The 19,644-nt window shown below is 54.4% G+C and overlaps 3 protein-coding genes across 4 annotated transcripts; 1 reads left to right on the forward strand and 2 right to left on the reverse strand.

Moving 5' to 3' along the window:
- Nucleotides 1-1,822: 1,822 nt before the first annotated feature.
- VPS37D (VPS37D subunit of ESCRT-I) lies at nucleotides 1,823-4,556 on the reverse strand. Of its 2 annotated transcripts, XM_064729179.1 has the most exons (5): nucleotides 4,354-4,556; nucleotides 3,340-3,511; nucleotides 2,771-2,853; nucleotides 2,488-2,637; nucleotides 1,823-2,412 (listed from the first exon to the last, which is right to left on the reverse strand). In XM_064729179.1, the coding sequence occupies exons 1-5, from the start codon at nucleotides 4,474-4,476 to the stop codon at nucleotides 2,167-2,169; spliced, it is 774 nt and encodes a 257-aa protein (XP_064585249.1). In that variant the 5' UTR covers nucleotides 4,477-4,556; the 3' UTR covers nucleotides 1,823-2,166. The 2 variants fall into 2 exon arrangements, with proteins under 2 accessions (XP_064585249.1, XP_064585250.1); XM_064729180.1 differs by having other exon boundaries at nucleotides 1,823-2,637; nucleotides 4,354-4,536.
- Nucleotides 4,557-5,978: 1,422 nt separating this feature from the next.
- Nucleotides 5,979-13,437, reverse strand: LOC135455852 (fibrinogen-like protein 1-like protein). Its single transcript, XM_064729382.1, has 4 exons — nucleotides 13,312-13,437; nucleotides 11,012-11,155; nucleotides 8,609-8,671; nucleotides 5,979-7,029 (listed from the first exon to the last, which is right to left on the reverse strand). Exons 1-4 carry the CDS (start codon nucleotides 13,313-13,315, stop codon nucleotides 6,395-6,397), a joined length of 846 nt encoding a protein of 281 aa, XP_064585452.1. The 5' UTR covers nucleotides 13,316-13,437; the 3' UTR covers nucleotides 5,979-6,394.
- A 3,851-nt stretch (nucleotides 13,438-17,288) lies between these two features.
- Nucleotides 17,289-19,402, forward strand: LOC135455895 (fibrinogen-like protein 1-like protein). The gene is made up of 2 exons (XM_064729433.1): nucleotides 17,289-17,402; nucleotides 18,762-19,402. The coding sequence occupies exons 1-2, from the start codon at nucleotides 17,345-17,347 to the stop codon at nucleotides 19,400-19,402; spliced, it is 699 nt and encodes a 232-aa protein (XP_064585503.1). The 5' UTR covers nucleotides 17,289-17,344.
- The last annotated feature ends 242 nt before the right edge of the window (nucleotides 19,403-19,644 follow it).

Consider the following 19,644-nt stretch of genomic DNA (forward strand, 5'->3'; position numbering starts at 1 on the left):
GAGTCCCCACTCGTGGGGCCACTGGGGTGACTCAGGAACTGCAAGGGACCAAGGAAGTTTGTCCTGGAGCTGGTGGCACATCCACCCAGCCTGGGGCTGCAGAGCCCAGGGACATCTTCTTGCCTGGAGAGATGCACTGGGGGATCTGGATAGTTTTTGGGTGGTTTTGCTGCTCGTGCACCATCTCCTGCCTCAGTGCTGTGCCTGGTCCCCTGTGGCAGGGCAGTGGCAGTGGCAGTGACAGCACTGCCAGGTGAGCACAGAGCCTGGCTGGTGAACAGCCTTGCACTGCCAGGCTGAGCCCAAAGTGGGGCTTGGGAAAGCAGCAGGTGCTTTGTGAAACTCCAGATATTCCAGTGACTGCCACCTCCTCACATGCCAGTAAAGGCACAGTGCTGGTCCCCTATTTATCCCAGTTTTAAATCTGCTTTAACTGGTAATACTGGAATATTGGCCATAAATGAGGGCTGATATTTGACATAAAGCCAGATAGCCTCAGTGGGGGAGGGTGATCAAACACTGCAAGCTAATAACCTGTATTTTGGGGTGGTTTCTGGCCTGAGGCAGGACCTTCTGCTGCTTGGGATGATTTCCAATCAGTCTACAAAGCAGAGGCAAGATGCAGGCTGGGCAGGCAGTGAGGAAAGAGAAAAATAATTATACAGAGCCAGAGAGGGTCTGAGAGCACAAGAAGAGTCTGAAACCAACCCAAAAGCTGAATCCAGCACAATAGACATGGCACAGCAGGAAACAAACCCCAGGAGGCTGCAGCTGGAGGAACCAGGGGATGGGGAACACCCTGGGGATGGGCAGCAGCCCCCCTGCACTCAGTGAGGAGAGGAGCAGAAGGGGCTGGGGTGGAACAGGCTGAGAGCTCAGGCCTCCTGCCACTCTCTGCAGGGAGGGCTGCTGGGATGGGGGAGGTGGGTGAGGGATGGCAAAGGGCACGGTGGCCCCTGAGGGGATGGGAAAGGCACATCTGAGCCCTTGGGCTGGGATGGGAGAGGGATGAGATCTGAGACACAGGTTCAGGCTGATGAGAGCAGTGGCTGCCAAGCTGTGAGCAAGTGTCACAGACATATTTTATGAAAAATCCCTTTTGACAAGATTTTTCTCCTGAGAAGCTGAGAGGCTTCAGAAATGAAATGTAAACAATGATTATCTGTGGAATGCAACAGGTGCATCTTTGACTGGTCTCATGTGGTTGTTTCTAATTAATGGCCAATCACAGGCCAGCTGGCTCAGACTCTCTGGTCAGTCACAAGATTTTTTTATCATTCCATTCCTTTCCTTCCTTTGCTAGCCTTCTGATGAAATTCTTTCTTCTATTCTTTTAGTGTAGTCTTAGTATATAATTTTCTTTTAATATAATACCTATCATAAAATAATAAATGAGCCTTCTGAAACATGGAGCCAAGATTCTCATCTCTTCCCTCATCCTGGGACCCCTGTGAACACCACCACAGGCAAGCCCAGCTGGCCATGGGGTGTAACCCTCCATGGAGTGAGGGCTCTGCTGCTGGCACAAGGAATCTCTGGGCACCTTCCCGATGTGCAGGGCCAAGCTGCTCCTTGGCCCCTCTCCTGAGGGAAACACACACTCATGGCAGGCTCTGCCCCCCTTGCTGGAGCTCTCAACTTCCCCAGGGCAGTGATGTCCTGAGCCAAGTGCCAAGGAAAGGTCTGGGGCTTCTCAGGCTGGAGGGCTCTCCTTGGCTGCCAGTCACCTCCAAGCCTGGCAATGCCCCCTGGTAACCCTTCCCTGCCTCATTCTGCTGTTCACAGCCAGAGCAAAGGGCAGAGCACACACACAGAGCACGGAAAGAGGCTTTATTCAGGAACCATGTGGCACACCCAGTGCTCCTGTGCCTTTTCCCTGCTATCCCTCCCAGCTAAGCCCACTGACACCCCTCCAACCCACCCATCCCCAGTTCCTGTCCCATTCCTCCACCTGTGGATGCAGAGCCCTCCCCAATGCAGAACCCCTGCCCCAACCCCACACCTCCATCCCTGTATGAGCTCCCCCATGTGCCACCCCACAGACCCCTCGGAGCTGTGCCTACAGCACCCCAAACCCCTCCTGTTCCTGCCCTGGGTGCTGCTGCCCGGCCCCGGGAGGGGCAGGAGCGGGGCCATCCCCCCCTGCCCCATGCCCACCGTGCCCCGCTACCGGTGCGGCGGCTCCTGCTCCCGGGGCTGGGCGCTGGGCACGGGCACGGCTCCAGCGGGGCGCAGGGGAGAGCCCAGGCCGGGCACCTCGGAGCAGGGAGACGCTGGCTGCTGTGCCAGGGCTGGCAGATGGTGCTTGGGAGGCGCAGCGGGCACGGGGAAGGGCGCGGCAGCCTCCGAGGGGACGAGGACGGCGGGCACAAAGCCGTAGGACAGATCGAAGGGTTTGGGGGCTGCTCCGCTCTGCAAGGGGGCGAGGCGGGCCGGTGCCACGCTAGCCGGGGCACCTGGGCACCCCGCAGGGTCCTTCCTGCCCACCTGGTCCTTCTGCACCTGCTCCTTGTGCAGCAGCTCCTGCAGCTTCTCCAGCTGGGTCCGGCAGACGTGGGAGCGCGTGCGGCTCTGGCAGAACGACTCCAGGAAGGCCTCGAGGGGCAGCTCCTGGGCCAGGAACTGCTTTATCTGGGCCTGTGGGATGGGCAGTGGGGCTAGAAGGAGCACCCCTGGGCTCTTCTGCAGACCCTGGCACAGGGGAGGGCATGGAGAGGACCCCTGGCCCTGGTAAGGAAGGGACAGCAGCACAGGGGTCTCAATAACTCACCTCTGACTCTGCTTCGGAGGCATCAAGCTTGGCTTGGAGCTGGCCCAGGGCGCTCTGTGGGCTCCACTTCTCCAGGTAAACATCTGTGTGTCACAAGGGGATGGGGCTGCCAACCTTCCCCTGGATAACCTCGCTGCTGGGGGTGCTGAATTTCCCATCCCCAAGCATCCACTGCCCCCCTCCTTGCACTGAAACCCCTCCAAAACACACCCTGGAGCCACCTGCACACCAAGGCTTCCATCCCACCCTGGCTGCCCAGAGAATCTCTGGATGCCTCATCCTTGTAATTGTTCACACTGGGCTTGGAGCAACCTGCCCTAGGGAAGGTGTCCCTGCCCACAGCAGAGAATAGAACGAGATGATCTTTAAGGTGCCTTCCAACCGAAATGATTCTGTGATTCCATGGCTGTTCCCAGCTAAGGATGTGCTGTGTCACAGGGAGCATCATCCCCCACCACTCCTGAACCATCTCCCTGGGGTAGGGTCAAGAATGCTGAGCCCACCTGGACCCTCACATCAACAGGGCTTGCTGTGGATGTGCCTCAGCCCAGGGGCTGCTCCCCACTCACCCAGGCGCTGCTGCTTGTCCCAGCAGGCCTCTCGGATCTCCTGCAGCTCCTGGTACTTGATGGCCAGGGAAGCCTTCCCATCCTCCAGCCGCGGGCGCAGGGACAGATTCACCTTGGCCTGGGTGCAATTTGAAGCCAAACACATTTCCCGCTCCAGCTGGAGACTCTGGAACTGTGGGAATGGGATCGGGGCCGTGTGTGTCAGCAATGAGAGAAACGGGCAGAACCGGTCAGATCCAGCACCTTGCTGGGCGGGGGGCAGTGTCCATCCGGGGGTGAACCCCCTTTATCTGCACTGCCTCCATCCCTCTGCTTTGCCTGGTTAGGGGGTGAATCCCGGGGGAATGCAGCGGCTGCAGCCGGGCTACGCCACCTGGCTAAACCCGACCGCGGCAATCTCCGCAGGGAGAGCGCTCGGCAGAGGACACGGATGTCACGGCAGGGACACGCACCCTCCCCTGGCTGCGCACACCCCGCCCGCACTCGGGGCCACCCGGGGCAGGGGCTGGGATGAGGCCGGGAGCGATTCCACGATAACCTGAGCCCGATTCCGCAGCGCAGCCGGGAGGGCGCGGGGCTCATCCCGGCTGCGGGAAACGACACCGGGCTGGAGGGCGGGCGAAGCGCCGGGGCCTCGGCCCTGCTCGGGATGCTCGGGCAGCGCAGGGGGCTTGGTGGCCACGGGTTGGTGGCCCTGGGTTTGGTGGCCACAGGTTTGGTGGCCCGAGGTTTCGCACCGGGAGCCCCGCGCAGCCGCGGTCGGGCCGCCCGTGCGGAGGCTCCCCCGCCCCGCCGGTGGCTCTGCGGTTCCTCCGGAGCCCCCGGGATTGCGGGTGTCAGGATGAGGGCAGCGGGCGATGGGAACGGCGGGAGGTACCGGCCCCGCAGTGCCGGCTCCGGGCCGCGGGCGGCTCCGCCCTGCGCACCGGGACAGCCCCGGAGGAGCGAGCGGCGCCCGGCTGGAGCCCGCGGGCGGCGGGACAGCGGCCCCCGGCCCCCCGGCCCCGGCCGTACCTTCCTGCAGAGGCGGGCGGCGCGCTGCAGCCGCGGCTCGTCCTGCAGCAGCGCCCGGAGCTGCGCCGTGCTCAGCGCCCCGAGGCGGCGCGGGGAGCCGGGCGGCGCCGCGGGCCGGGACATGGGCCGGGATCGGGATCGGCTCCGGCACCGGCACCGGCACCGGGACCCCCGCCCCCGCCGCCGGCAGCCGAGCGCGCCGCCCCGCGCCCGCCGCCCCCGCCGGTCTTAAAGGAGCCGCAGAGGAGCGCGGAGAGATCCCGCACCGCTCCTGCACCGCACCTGTACCGCACCGCTCCGGCCGGGGACACGGGCACTGTTCTCGCTCCCCGCACCCCGCACCCGATGCGTGCAACCAGAACCCTCTGTGAGCACCCTGCTCCTCGCTGCACGGATCCTGCACCCCGCTCTGGGCACCCTGCTCCCGGCTGTGCACAACTTACACCCGCTGTGCGCACCTTCCACCCGCTGTGGGTACCCTGCTCCTCGCTACACAGATCCTGCTCCCCGCTCTGGGCAATCTGCACCCACTGTGGACAACCTGCACCCCGCTCTGGGCAACCTTTTCCCCCCTGTGAGCATCCTGCTCCCGCTGTGCACACCCTGCTCCCTGCTGTGGGCACCCTGCTCTCCACTGCACAGATCCTGCACCCTGCTCTGTGCATCCTGCACCATTAGTGCACACCCTGTACTCCCCACTGTGAAAATGTCTGGTGAGACCAAGCCAGGATCACTGTCACCCAAGGGCCCCACAGCCCTCTGGGCACATCCTGCACACCGAGTCCCTCCTGCCGCCACTGCAGTTTCATTCCTCATGCCCTGGGACAGCCTGGTGCCCTGTTAGCCACTGGCTCAGGAGAGGTGGGAGCCGTGGGACACCCTGTCACTGGGATACCCCATCACCAGAGCACCCTGTCACTGGGACACCCTGTCACCAGAGCACCCTGTCACCAGAGCCCCTGTCACTGGGACACCCTATCAGCGGGACACCCTATCCCTGTGGCACCCTGTCACCGGGACACACTATCAGTGGGACACACTATCACCGGGACACCTTTGTCACTGGGCCACCCTGTCATTGGGACACCCTGTCACCAGGGCGCCCTGTCATGGTGCATCTGTGCAGCCCCTTTGTCCCCTGAAGAAGCTGCCCCACTGGGACCAGGAACTGCTGCCACAAGGTCACTGAATGATGCAGGGATTCAGCAGCCTAGAAGAAAAATTCCAGGGCCCCTCTAACAGCCATGTCTCCTTGCTCTACCAGCTTCTAACCCTGGCTGCTCTTCCAGCCAACACAAATCCATGCTGGAGTTGCTCTGTGGATCCCCTCCCTGTGCTGTGCAGGTCACAGGGCCTTTATCACAGTGTAACTGGGTTTAATTTTCTTACATCCGTGAGAAACACTCAAGGCTCTCTCTCTCTCCAGGCTGAGTAACCTGGTTTAGTGGAAGGTGTCCCTACCCCTGGCAGGGGGCTTGGAATGAGATGGGTTTTAAGGTCCCTTCCAACCCAAACCAGGCTGTGATTCTATGGTAAGCCTCAAGACTCCAGTTCTGGCTTCTGACATGGGATTTATTGGGTCTCAGGGGAGAAGATCAGAGGTACAGAAGAGATGTCATTACTGAAGAATGAGCTCAAGCAAGCATGTTTATTGGATGCCTTATCAAACACTGCAGAGAGGCTCAGAGTACATGGAAATTTGGGGCATTGCTTTCTGTGAGTTCTGGAGACAGCAAGGAAACTGATGTAACTCCAGAGCTGTGTGTTTTCCTCCTACAGGGAAGGTACATGTGGAATCCACAAATTTCATCAGTGTTGTTTTAATTCTTGATTATGAACACAATAACAAGGAATCATTGGCAAGCACAGGGGAATGGAGCTGAGCAGAGGGGAGTCTGCAGATGGAGAGGGGGACTGTAAAGTGGCATTTCATTAAAGCCCTGCTACCCTTGTGCTCCTCGCTCTGCTCCAGAGAGGCTCACACTCTTAGGCCATGCAGAGCCTTTGCAGAGTGTCCTGTGGACAGGAGGAGGAGGAAGCACTAACAATAAGAAGCTGGTTTAATGAGGATAAGAGAGGATTTGCAGTTCCCCTTGCACAGGTTGCCCCATGTCAGGCCGCCCTTGTAATTCAGCCGCACGGAGTAACAGGACGAGTACCACCACCCTCCCTCATAGCTGTAGGCACAGTTCTTACTGTAGGTGTCCTGGTCCTGGTCCTTTGTGGAGAATTTCATGTTGTCGTGCATGTTGTTGGGGTTGTCTGAGGTCATGGCGTCGCCGGCCGTGCCGTTGTAGGAGCCCAGCCTGAGGCGGTAGCCGTGCTCCTCGTCCTCCACGCTGAACAGGTTGTAGTCTGCGAAGCTGAGGTTGTCTGCAGAGTCCTGGATGACAAACCTCACCTGGTAGACCTTCTGCTTGGCAATCTGGTGGATGTACTCGGTGCCCAGCCAGTACTCGGTGCGCACGTTCCCGAAGCCGAACTTGTAGGTGCTCCAGGCCTCGGCCCAGGTGACCGGGGTGTCCCTCTGGTTCCTCTGGATGACGGTCCAGCCCCCGTGGGTCACGTTCATCTCGCAGTACACCACCAGGTGGTGCAGCCCCTTGGGCTGGATGATGTACACGCCGCTGTGGCTTCCCCGCGGGATCTCACTGCAGTCCTTGGGCCACCCTGAGGCTGCAAACAAGAGATGGTTATTGAATCCCCCTGAGAGTGGGGCGTTTCTTTTGTGTCTGAATCCTTCTGCACACACATTCCTAGGCTGCATTCCTGCCATGTGCTCACAGGAGTAAATCAAAATCTTGCATGATCAATGACTTGATAAACTCTTACATGATCAGTGTAAGACGTTATCAAATCAGGATGCCATTGGCATGGGAGTAATGTGCTCTGACTCCAGTGATTCAGAAGGCTGAGCAATTGCTTTGTTAAGCTATATTATATTACACTATACTATGTTATTATATATAATAATATTATATTATAATATATATAATAATTATTATATATATAATATTATCTATATATTATATTATATATATATATATACTTATAATATAATATAATTATAATATTATATTAATATATTATATTATTACTGTACTATTATATTATACTATACTATACTCTGTACTACTCTATACTATACTAAAGAAAAACCCATGACCCTTTCAGTTATGACACAGCTTTGATCCAATTGGTCTCACAGTCCAAACAACCATCAGCAAAGTCCAATTAACAAATGTCTTTTGCTGAACAGTCTCCATAACACATCCCACATGTGCCAAACAACAGGAGCAGCAAGCAGAGATAAGGATTGTGTTAATTCCCTTCTCTCTCTGAGCTTTCTCACTGCCTTCCCCAGGAAAAATCCTGGGAGAGTGAATTATGTCTCTCTCTGTTCAAAGAGTTTGTGAATACCACAGGAGTTGAGCTTCACACCTTCCTGAGACAGGGTTCAAAGTGATGGGAACGCACTGTGAAAACGTCTGGTGAGACCAAGCTGGGATCTCTGTCACCCAGGGACCCCACCCAGGCTGGGCTGAGCCTCGGGGATTTGCCTGTGTGGTGCAGATGATGCATCACCACAGACAAATGCAAATCTGGGGGACAAAGTCACTTGCTGGTAGAACACAGAGGTTTAGTGCTCTGCCCCAGAGAGAGGGTGGCCGTGACATCCATATTTCCAACAATTAAATCAGCCCTTGGGACCTTAGCAGGGCAAAGCCATTGTTGCTCTCTGGCCTTACCCAAGGAGCTCTTTGGAGCTTTCCTGACTTGTTTGATTTGATTATGGCCTTTCCAATGTGTCTGTACCTCATACAACAAATAGCTGAGTGTACCTACACACCGCTGGGAAGGAATTTGCTCCACTTGCAGTGCCTCTGTCACCAGCTGTCCTCACCCAGGCAGGGCCGATCTTTGGCCTTAGGGGCCAGTGTTGACCCAGCCAGCTCAGTAACTCTGTCACATCCAACTGTGTACTGAAAATAGGAAAGTGACTAATCACCACTTCCCAGCAATGAAGCATCACTTTCCAGTTTGGAGTTTTATCTGGAAAATTCCCCATGCAAGAGCCCCTCATCAAGCACTGAGCCCAGGACACAGCTGCAGCAGAGTCCCCTGAGGTTGTAGCTGCAGCCCATCAGACAACCCACATATTCCTGGCAGTGCAGGGGTAAGACATGGGAGAGTTGTCTGAGGGCTCTTGGTGAGCCCAGTGATGGTGGAACCCCCAGGAGAGGCAGAGACTCACCATGGCTCACTGGAGGGTGGTGGGCGATGTCCCTGGCTTGCCGGACGTGTCCATCACCATCACCTAAATTAGCACAGGAGACAGGAGTGAGTGTGGAGGGGTTTGAGGGTCCCCAGGATGAGATGGGAATCTTGACTCCATGTTTCAGAAGGCTCATTTATTATTTTATGATATATATTATAGGAAAAGAAATTCATATACTAAAACTATACTAAGGGAAAGAGAAAGGAGATATCAGAAAGCTAGAAAAGAATGAATAATAAAATCTTGTGACTGACCAAGTCAAGACAAAACAATTAAAGTAAAAACAATTCACATGAGACCAATCAAAGATGCACCTGTTGGTAAACCATCTCCAGACCACATTCCACAGCCATCAGATAATTATTGTTTACATTTATTTTCTGAGGTTTCTCAGCTTCTCAGGAGAAAAGTCCTGGCAAAAGTATTTTTCAGAAAATATGTCAGTGACAGAGTGAGTGTGGGGAGTAGACATGTCAAAAGCCTGCTAGGAGAGCTCAATCTTCTCCAGATGATGTTTTCTGTTACTGGTGTTAATTCCAGAGGAATTCACCAATTTCAGATATCAGCAAGTTGGTAATTTGGGGGAATTTACATGGTGTTAGAGTGAGGCTGATGCTTTCTTGGTGGAAAGGATTTCGAGATACTGTGCAGGGGAAAACCCCTAATGGTGGTGGCAGAACTGGGAAGATGAGTGTCAGAGTGCAGCACCAGCAGTTAGACTTGGGAAGAAGAGGGATTAAAGAGAGGGGGAAGAAATGTGAGAGCAGACACAGGAAAACTGGCTCAGGTGCTGGGAGTTGGGAGAGGAGTCTGCTCAAAAGGGAATTTGAAGGATGTTGCTGGAAGAAAAGATGGTTTAGAATGAGTTAATGCAATTCTTCTGCAAGGACATCTCTGTATCCACTGATGGCTGTAAAACAGAAGGATCAGTCACAAGTTTATGGAATCACAAAAGCCATTCTTGTCCCCTCTCTACAACAGACAATTAACCCTGCAGCTGCTCAGGTGACATCCTCAGATACTGCTCCCTGCCTTCAGTCCCAGCTGGCACTGTCACCTCCTCCCTTGTGAACTGTTTGACTTGAGCCTCTTGCACTCTGCATAAGCCCTGACACACTCTGCCTGCCAGACTTCTGGCTTTCTCAATCTTGATATTGACTCTCTTTTTGACTCCCTTTGACTTTACAACCTGAGCCTGTGTGGAGTGGGAAACACTCATGACATGGCCTGGAGGAGTTTCCTACCATGACGTTGTTGTAAAACATCCTTCTGTTTTTCTACAGGCACGTGGAGCTGTTCACTCCTGTTTGTGTTGTAAGGCAGTCTGCCTCTGCTCCCTTCTGCTCTCATACCCATCCCTTTGTCAGCACTCCTCTCCAAGTCAGCCTTTGGAATGCTGCCTGTCTCTCCTGGTTTGCATCCATGCTGATATTTTCAGAGCACACCACAGTGCTATGGGTGAGAGATCACAAAATCAGAATATCCCAGGTAGGAAGGAAACCACAAGGGTCATCAACTCCAACTGCCTGCACAGGACAACCCCACAATCACACCATGTTCCTGAGAGCACTGTGGAGCCCAGAGCACACATTCTTTCTCTACTCAGACTTGCAGTTCTTGCTGAACCCTTGTTCAGGCTCAGTGCTCCCTGTGCTGGCAGTGTCCTGACAGGTGATCTGAAACCAAACACTTGGACCTTGAGCTCCTCTGCCAAGCACATTTCCAGTTCCCTTGGAAGGGAATCAGCTCTTTCTTGCATGCTACATCCCATCCACAGCCCCTGTGTTTTCCCTGAGCATCTCCTCAAGGGCTCCTCACTGCTCCTGGTACCTGTAGGACACTCTGTGCCATCACCTGGCTGATTGCCCTGGGCCAGTGCCACTGCCCAAACTCTTTGTATTAATTTCATTTATTTCCTCTTTGTATTGACTTCATTTATTTCCTCTTTGTATTAACTTAATTTATTTCCTCTTTGTATTGAGGTCTCCCTTGAATTCAGTTCTCCACTGATGATTTCCAGAGATGGGAGCTGTTCTCCCTGTCCTCAAAACACACAGGGAACATCTTTAACCCTTCTCCAAGGAAGAGCACATGGCTCACAACACTCTGGGTTTGGTCTTGCTGCCAATTTGTCCTTTCTATTCTGTCCCTTATGGACAGGATAACTTCATGCCATGCAGGAGATGAGACAGGCAGCAAGCAGAGGGGCACCCTAAGGTTACTCTTGCTCCAGTAGGACACTCTCAGACACTCTCAGATCAGTATTTAGTCCTTCCTTGGTGTGACAGAGGCATGGGCAGGCTGGTGAGGATGTGGGCTCTGTAGGATCTGACTGATCAGGACCTTGCTTGCCTCTCCCTGCTGCAGGGCCATACTTACCCAGCTGGGAGGGCTCTGGGGGAGCATTCATAATGTCATCCATGGTGCCATTGAGGAGGTACAAGTTCCTTATGTCAACATCAGGAAAAGATGCTGCCAGGGCCAGCAGGCAGGTCAAAAGCAGGAGACAAAGGCCCTGGGTAGCTGAAATGGGAAGAGATTGGAAGAAAGAGATCAGAACTCTTCTGTTGGAAAGCCACTAACCCCATTCAGAGTAAAACAGGAAAATGAAACTCTGTGTAGAGGTCCCTCAGAGCCATGAGCCCCATGCTGATGAGTTCATTTAGATGAGCTATCCTGTACACATTAGCAGGAGTCATTAGTGGTGGCACCTGCTGTAGTGGTATTTGCGATCAAAGAAGTGCCAAAACCTTGTCCAAACCCAAAGTGCCCATGATCAGAAATCCCTATAAAACTCAAGATTTGGGATAGACATTACAAGCAGGATAAACACAGAGGGACGAATCCTCTTTCTGCCCAGCTCCCATAGCACAGAATTCACAGAATCACAGAATTCACAGAATCCACAGAATCCCTGGGTTGCAAGAGACCTTAAAGATCATCGAGTCCAACCCAGCCCCAACACCTCAACCCAACCCTGGCACCCAGAGCCACATCCAGGCTTTGTTAAACACACCCAGGGATGGGGACTGCACCACCTCCCTGGGCAGCCATTCCAAAACTTTATCACCCTTTCTGTAAAAAACTTTTTCCTGATATCCAGCCTGTATTTCCCTTGCTGCAGCTTGAGGCTGTGTGCTCTGGGTCTGTCAGTGCTGCCTGGAGACAGAGCCCAGCCCCAGCTGAGCACAGGCCCCTTTCAGGGAGCTGCAGAGAGTGATAAGTTCACCCCTGAGTCTCCTTTTGTCCAGGCTGAGCACCCCCAGCTCCCTCAGGGCTTCCTCTCAGGGTTTGTGTTCCCAGCCCCTCTCCAGCCTCGTTGCCTCCTCTGGATGTTCTCCAGCCCCTCCATGTCCTTCCCAAGCTGAGGTGCCAGAGCTGGGCATAGCACTCAGGCGTGCCCTCAGCAGTGGTTTGAGCTGGGGCTGCCCTGGGGCTGTGGGCAGCAGGACCCTGGGGTGGGAACAGCCCCAGGCAGGGCTCTGTGTGTGCCAGCAGCATGGCAAAGGCAGCACAGCCCTCCAGGATCAGGGTCTGGGGTAAATGATGCCCTTTCTGTGCTTATGTTGGTTGTGTGGCTGCTTCAAGGTTTCCATATGAGGACAGCTGCTCTGGTCTGTTCTGGTTCAGAGCACTAGGAAAAAACACACTTTTGGCAGTATTCAAGCCAAGTAAAATAACAGAAGTTTGTCCTGATTCCTAAAGAGTGGGACACTGTGGAGCTGCCTGCCTGTGGAGAATTCTGCTCCTGATAAGACACTCACAGCTCACCTGGCAGATTACCAATGTGAGCCCCTCAGTGTTCAAAACCAAGCAGAGCCAACACCTATTGCATTTCCCAGGAGTACCTGGGTTTGGCACCATTCTCTGGGATGCCTGAGAAGGAAAATGATCATAGATGGCAGCCCAGAACCACCGTGTGGAATTGCAGCCACCCTAGAAACAAACACCCCATTCTGGGAATGCTGAGATGTCCCAACTTATAGTGCTGGTTACAGTTTTACAGCAAGTCTTCTAAACACACTTCAGTCCAACTGATTCACTTCTCAGCTCCTACATAACATTTTGGGTGTTGATATATTTGTGTTTAGGGACATGTTTAAGGATATTTTTCCTTGAGGCCCCCAGGGAAGAAATGCTCCCTGCCCTGCCAGTCCTTCCCTGGGACTGGTCCTGAAAACTCTGCATAGGAAGGAGATGCAAAGGAGGATCAGCCTCTTGTGGGTGCTGTGCTGGGGACAGCAATGTGCCATTGAGCATCTGACCTCCAGATCTGGGTACCTGTTCAATATCACACATTCAGCAGGAAAATCTAAAAAAAATCCCTTTTCTACTCTAGAGTATTTAACTCTTTCTTTAGAGAACTGAAAATTGCAAAGAATGGTGAATACAAAACTTGTAAAATGGTCTGTGTGGTGCTCCAGTACTACACTGGTATAACCTGGAAATAGCAGAGCATGCAGGCTCAGCCCAGGGCAGAGCAAGCACAGACAGGGACTCAGCACTAGGACATCCAGGGTGTGGGGAGGACTGACCCTGCAACAGCAGGGTCAGTGCTGGGATACCCTGTGAGCTGCAGGCACACAATGAGGTGCCATCCCATCCCATCCCATCCCATCCCATCCCATCCCATCCCATCCCATCCCATCCCATCCCATCCCATCCCACCCCACACTCACCCATGCTGTCTCTGTGGGCACCTGTGGAGCTCAGAGCTGGGTGCTTTTGGCCTGGCTGCAGGGGTGTCCAGCCTGAAAGTTATAGGGTTGGGCAGGGGAGGGGGTGGAGGCAATGAGACCCAAACCTCAGCACTTGTCCCCTGCTTGGCAGCAGGACCAGTGGCTCAGGGCTTATTTGCTCTCCACCATCAAGTGATCAGTCCTCAGGCACTGAAGTCACACAGGTGAAGAGCTTTCTCCAGGGGCAAAGCAAATAATTTGGTGGCAATAAGCAAATGCTTTGAAATGACCCCAATTCAGTGTGCAGTGTTTCCCCAGGGAATGACGTTCTTGGGGCATCTCCACAGGGCTCAACTGGTGAGCAAACACCCAGGTGACTTTCACCTCCTGGATGGAAATCAAACACCAGGCGTAAATCGCTCTCTTCAGAGCTGGCATTGAGCTCAGCAGCCCCTGGGAACCCCACAGACCCTTCAGGGAAGAGGCACTCCAGTGTTCTTGGGAAACTGAGCCCTGAATTTCACAAAGTCCAACTCCAGTGCCTCCTGACACCCCTGCCCTGCCACTGCCACACTGCCCCTTGTGCAACACCCACTGTGCCCCCCTGGCACCAATCTCAAGGGGGTTCTGGGCATCATGAAGTGCCACTGATGTCAAATGGTCTCACTTGGAGCCCCTCTCTGCTCTAGGGCACTCACACCGTGGATGTCTACAGATAATGCCAGACCTTTCTTTCAAATCTTTCTGGCTGCTGGGCTGCAGGAGCCCTCCTGACTGAGAACACTGCAGGCATCCATCCCAGGGAAAAGGGGAAGGAAGGGAAATTAGGTTTTAAAACATCAGCTTGAGTCTGTTCAAAGACAAAAAAAAAAAAAAAAAGTAGAGAAGTTGTGGGACCTCCATTCCCTGACATTCACAACTGACCCAGCCCTAGACAGCCCATTCAAGTTTGGCACTGAGGCCAAACCAGAGGCACCCAGACATCCCCCTGGTTTTGGACACCCTGTGTCTCCAGTTCTCTGCAGACCCCCTCCCCAGCCCTCACATCTCAGTGCTGGGCCCCCACAGCCAGCCCAGCTGGGGGATTTGCCCTTTCAGGGTTAACAGCTGCATGGCCTGTCCCACCCAGGGCCTTCCCCTGGGCCCATGAGGTTTAAACTCAGTTTAAACTCAGCCCCAGAGCTCCAGTCCTCATCTGAGCCACTCTGGGAGCACAAAAGGGGACTCCAGTCCCCTCTGTGTCCACTTTTTCTGGATGGATCTCAGACTTCCTCTGTGGATGGTTTATTTCCTGGATGGACTGCTCCCATCTCTGCCATAGCACCTTTCCAGCCCTGCCCTCTGCCCTGTGTCCCTTCACCAAGGATCCTGGATCCAGCTGGGTTTGCCTCACATGGAGCCCACACTCAGCCCTTCCCACTGTGCTTGGACCTGGCAGGACAGACTTCTCCTCCTCATCTCATCTCATCTCATCTCATCTCGCCTCGCCTCGCCTCGCCTCACCTCACCTCACCTCACCTCATCTCATCCTCATGTCATCATCTCATCTCATCTCATCTATCATTTCTTCCTCCTCTCCTTCTTGGCTCCCAATCTCTCACCAAGCTGGCACAGGTGACACTGAGGGGTTCAGATGGAACCTGACCATAGAATCATGGATTCATTAAGATTGGAAAAGACCTCTATGATCAGCATGTCCAGCTGTCAATCCAGCATCACTGTGCTCACCAACAAACCGCGTCCTCAAGTGTCATATCCACATTTCTTTTAATGTTTCCAGGGATGGTGACTCTACCACTGCCTTGGGCAGCCTATTCCCTCGACAACCTTCTCCATGAAGAAATTTTTCCAAATATCACATCTAAAACTCCCCTGGTGCAACTTGAGGAGTTGACTAATGACTATTGACTACAACTTGACTATTTTCTCACTAAATAGAAAGATTATGACTCTTTCTATTATCTTGGAGATGTCTGGGTGCCACTGTCCATCAAGGCCTGCAAGTGGCACTGCTTGATTCCCACAGCATGGAAAGTTTGGTGGGAACCTCAGCTTGACCCTGGATTGCTGTGAGGAGCAGGTGTGAAGCTGTGCCATGAAAAAAAGTCTGATCAGAAACCACCACAGAAGAAGAAGAAGGTAGAAGGGCCACATCTTTATCTTCTTAAATTTGACTTGAAGAGCTTATGGAGCTTCCTGAACCCTCTGGCAGGAAGAACAACCCTCCCTCCCAAAGCATTCCCCAGAGAGGATTTTGATCCAGAAGACAGAAATTCCTGATCAACATTTCTGAGACTGAAGGTGGATCTGTAGGGACTCACCAGGCCAAAGGCATGGATTGGGAAGGAGAGTGGCACAGGGACCCACAGACCCCTGTTTGTTACCTGGAGCCCTGGCTCAGAGCATAGGGTGCAGCTCTGGCTGCAGGACACTGGCTCCAGCCCCTGACTGATCCTAAACCTGCCAGTGCAGAGTTAGTAAGGGGGGATCTCTCTTGAGGACCTGTCCTCAGCTTTCCAAGGTCGTGCTTGGGACTGGTCACACAGACGTCTCCTCCTTTGCTGGTTTCTGTATATCCTTAAAAAGCTGGGTCTCTCCACTTCACTTTGATCACAGCCCTCTGGATTTGGCTCCAAGTGTGCAATTCACATGTAGTGTTTATGCAGGGACAGCCAATAACTGGAACTCCTCAGCATGGAGGGGCTGTTCTGCACTCTCTGGCTGCAAGCACACGTCTCCCTCCCCTCAGCTGTGCCGTCATGGGATCTGGAAACTGCTCCAGCCACACTCTGCAAGTGCCTCCTTGTGCCTCTAGAAATGATGAGTGTGAGCACACTGGGTGTGTGCAGTGCCTATAAAGGCAGCGTGGACAGCTCTGATGGGAGGCTGCTCCATTGGCTCCTGCTCTGCGCTGCTGTGCTGGGTGTGTCGTGATGGGTGAGTTTCCTGCTCAGCTCCACCTCACTGCAGTGTGGTGCTGGGCTCAAATGAGACCTCACGGGGTGAGTATGCAGGGAATGATGAGCAGGACAGCAGCTGTGAGTTTCCCTAGGAGGGCTGCCAGAGCAAAGCACCAAACATCACACACGCTTGGTGCCAGCCTGTGCCTGCTCCATGCTCCCTGTGCCATGTGTTCCAACATCCTGCCAAGGAGGGTTAATGTGACCTGAGCTTCCCCTTGTTCCTTTCCCTGCTTGACCAGTGCATGTGGCACGTGTGGCTGCTCAGGGACGCTGCACCAGGCACGGGGGCATCTCCCCAGGAGGTGAGTGAGTGCAGGGAGCAGGGGGTGCTGCTGGTCAGCACACAGGGTTTGGGTTTCAGGACATTTCCTCCTGTCTGCTCAGGAGCAGTGCAGCAGGAGCTGTGGTGATGTGTGGGAATCCACAAAATCAGAGGGTTTTGGGAAAGCTGCAAAAGGCAGGCCCCAGAGACACCAGAACTGTGATTAGAGCTAAGCAGCAGCCATGAGATTGGTCAGCAGAAAAATTATTTAAACTGTAGAAAAGCAAGGACAAATAGAACAATGGTCTGTGTATTAGCACTTGTCTAGAATAACTCTCTAAGCTACAGAAAAGTTTATCTAGTAAGATATTAAGAAGGTTGAAGCTTAATAATGGAGCTCTGTGCATTGTATTTTAAGGCTCACAAGCAGGTATTTTATTCAAAATAAGCAAGCTTTGTTTTACCCAAAGGTACATGTGCTTATAGTGGTTGGATAGAACTACTGTCAATGTGCTTTTGCTTTGTGTGATTGGTCAAAAAACTTATAAAGTGAGTTGTAAAATTGAGTTCTTGGTCTGCTGCCTGGATTGTGAGCTGATGGCATCTTCCCATTGTCATAACCATGGAATGAGAGTGATGCTGGAAAATCAAACAGCTCAAGGCACATTCCACAGCAGTGCCATCCCGTTGGTGATTTGTTCATCACTCCCTGCACTGTCAGTGATGGGCACTTTCCTCCCCAGGGCTCCAGGCTGGGACACCCTGGCTGCACCGGGACCTTGTGCTGCTGCCCATCCTGGTGGTGGCAATGCTGCTGCTCTGTGCCAGCGCCGGCCCCGCCGTGCCCGCGGCCAGCCCCCGCAGTGGTGAGTATGGGATGGGGCACAGGGGGCACAGGAGGCACAGGGGGCACAGGGGGGCACAGGGAGGCACAGGGGGGCACAGAGGGGCACAGGGGGGCACAGGGGGGCACAGGGGCACAGGGGGGCACAGAGGGGCACAGGGGGGCACAGGGGGGCACTGAGGGGCACTGAGGGGCACAGGGGGGCACAGAGGGGCACAGGGGGGCACTGAGGGGCACTGAGGGGCACAGGGGGGCACAGGGGGGCACAGAGGGGCAGAGCAGGATACTCAGGGCTGCTCTGTGCCAGGGAAGGGGAGCCAACACCCAAAGGGATGCACAGCACAGGAGCTCCTCACACACACAACCCCTGGGCCATGGCTTTTACAGCCATGTCACCTTCACCCCCTTGGTGGGTCCACACTGAAACCAACAGGGTTTTGCCAAAACACCACAGCTTAGAAGGGTTGCTGTGCCAAAACACCACAGCTTGGAAGGGTTACTGTGCCAAAACAGCTTGGAAGGGTTGCTGTGCCAAAACAGCTTGGAAGAGTTGCTGTGCCAAAACAGCTTGGAGGGGTTGCTGTGCCATGTTTTCGAGGCTCAGTTCTAGGAGAGATCCTCCTAGGTATTTGTTTAGGTCTTGTTGGATTGGGAACATCCTCTTCCTCCTTTTAAGGTAGGATTACAGTACCTGCAAGACCCCAGAGTTTCATGGGTTGAATTGGAATTACCCACAGCAAATTGTCTCACATCAGACACAAACCAAGAAAAACAAATTAGTTAGTTTGGCTAGTAAGTCATGAGAGATCAGATAAATTATAACAAGCTGGGGGAAGAGACCTCTATAAGACCAAGGCAGAACAAAGCCTTCTTATCCAATGCCATGAGTCCCAGGGAAAACATAAACCTGCTCCTCAGGTTTCCCTCTGTGGAGAAGCTTTAAGGTGATGGTGAAGGAAAGGAGTCGGTTCTGATGGAGGGTTTGGATGCAGAGCTTTATTCTGGCCCACAGGCCTCTGAATGCAGCACCAGCTCCTACAGAACTCCCTGAGCCCGTGGTTGCTGCTCCTTTAACCCCGGGTAGAGGGGCAGGGAAGGAGCTGGGAGCCACCAAGCAGGGACAGGAGGGGAGGGACAAAGGACACCTGGATGGCCCAATGCCCCCCAGGGGTAGAGGGCATCCTTTGGATCTGCCAATCACTCAGTGCCCGTCTGGAATGCCAGAACTGACAGACAGTGCTGGGAGGGGTCAGGGAGGGGAAAGGAGAGGTGAGTGACACACCTGGCAGGGAATTATCAGGGGAGGGGCCCGAAATAAACCCTGAAATCACAACCCAACAACAGACCTTCTCTGTCCCCCACCCCGTGTTTGCTGCTGCAGCCCCAGCGTTCCCCCCGGACTGCAGCCACCTCCGCAAGGGCAGCCCCAGCGGGGTGTACGTGATCCAGCCCGCCCGGTCCCCCCCGCGCGTGGTCTGGTGCGACATGGACACCGAGGGCAAGGGCTGGACCGTGGTGCAGAGGAACTCCCATGACACCGAGCTCACGTGGAAGCAATCCTGGACCACCTACAAGTACGGCTTTGGCAACGTGCACAGCGACTACTGGCTGGGCACCGAGTACCTGCACCTGCTGACGCAGCAGGGCACATACAAGGTGCGCTTCGTGGTGCGGGACAAAGCCAACGTCACCCACTACGCCGAGTACGACATCTTCAGAGTGGAGAACGAGGCCAGCGGGTACCCCCTGAGGCTGGGCAGGCACTCTGGAGATGGGGATGACTACCTGACCCTCTACCACCCCAAGAAGGGGGGCATTCATGACAACATGAAGTTCAGCACGGTCGACAAGGACCAGGACCAGTACAGCGGGAACTGTGCCAAGAGCTATGGGGGGTGGTGGTACAACAGGTGCCAGAATGTCCTGCTCAATGCCAAAAACTACATTGTGTGGCCAGGGTTCTGTGATAAAGGTGACTGTGCGTCCTCCCTCATCCTGGTCAAACCCACAGATGTGTGTTGACCGTGCCCAGCCCCCTGGGAGTGTGGGGGTGCCACCATCCCCAGCTCGGTGCCCCATTCCCATGCCAGTCCCAGTGCACATCCTGCTCTTCCCACAGCTCCTGTTCCCTCACCAGCCAAAACACAGCAGCCCTGGGGCTCAGGAGCCGTCACCCGGAGCGCTGGGCACACGGGCAGCTTTGCCCAGTGCCATGATGCTGGCTGGCACTGGGGCACGGGCACTGGTGTGGGGTGGGTGCACCC

The sequence above is a fragment of the Zonotrichia leucophrys genome, chromosome 19 (genome assembly GCF_028769735.1).
Source record: "Zonotrichia leucophrys gambelii isolate GWCS_2022_RI chromosome 19, RI_Zleu_2.0, whole genome shotgun sequence".
Taxonomy (NCBI): Eukaryota; Metazoa; Chordata; class Aves; order Passeriformes; family Passerellidae; genus Zonotrichia; species Zonotrichia leucophrys.

Bases quoted from the DNA above. Each gene is read 5' to 3' on its own strand.
- LOC135455852 (XM_064729382.1), bottom strand. The intron at 8,672-11,011 runs GTAAGTATGGCC...GTGCTAATTTAG, and splicing joins CCCAGAGCCCTCCCAGCTGG to GTGATGGTGATGGACACGTC. The intron at 7,030-8,608 runs GTGAGTCTCTGC...TCTTGTTTGCAG, and splicing joins CCACCCTCCAGTGAGCCATG to CCTCAGGGTGGCCCAAGGAC.
- VPS37D (XM_064729180.1), bottom strand. From the start codon at position 4,476: ATGTCCCGGCCCGCGGCGCCGCCCGGCTCCCCGCGCCGCCTCGGGGCG. The intron at 3,512-4,353 runs GTACGGCCGGGG...CCATTCCCACAG, and splicing joins CCGCCCGCCTCTGCAGGAAG to TTCCAGAGTCTCCAGCTGGA. The intron at 2,638-2,770 runs GTGAGTTATTGA...CCCATCCCACAG, and splicing joins CCTCCGAAGCAGAGTCAGAG to GCCCAGATAAAGCAGTTCCT.
- LOC135455895 (XM_064729433.1), top strand. From the start codon at position 17,345: ATGCTGCTGCTCTGTGCCAGCGCCGGCCCCGCCGTGCCCGCGGCCAGC. The intron at 17,403-18,761 runs GTGAGTATGGGA...TTGCTGCTGCAG, and splicing joins CGCGGCCAGCCCCCGCAGTG to CCCCAGCGTTCCCCCCGGAC.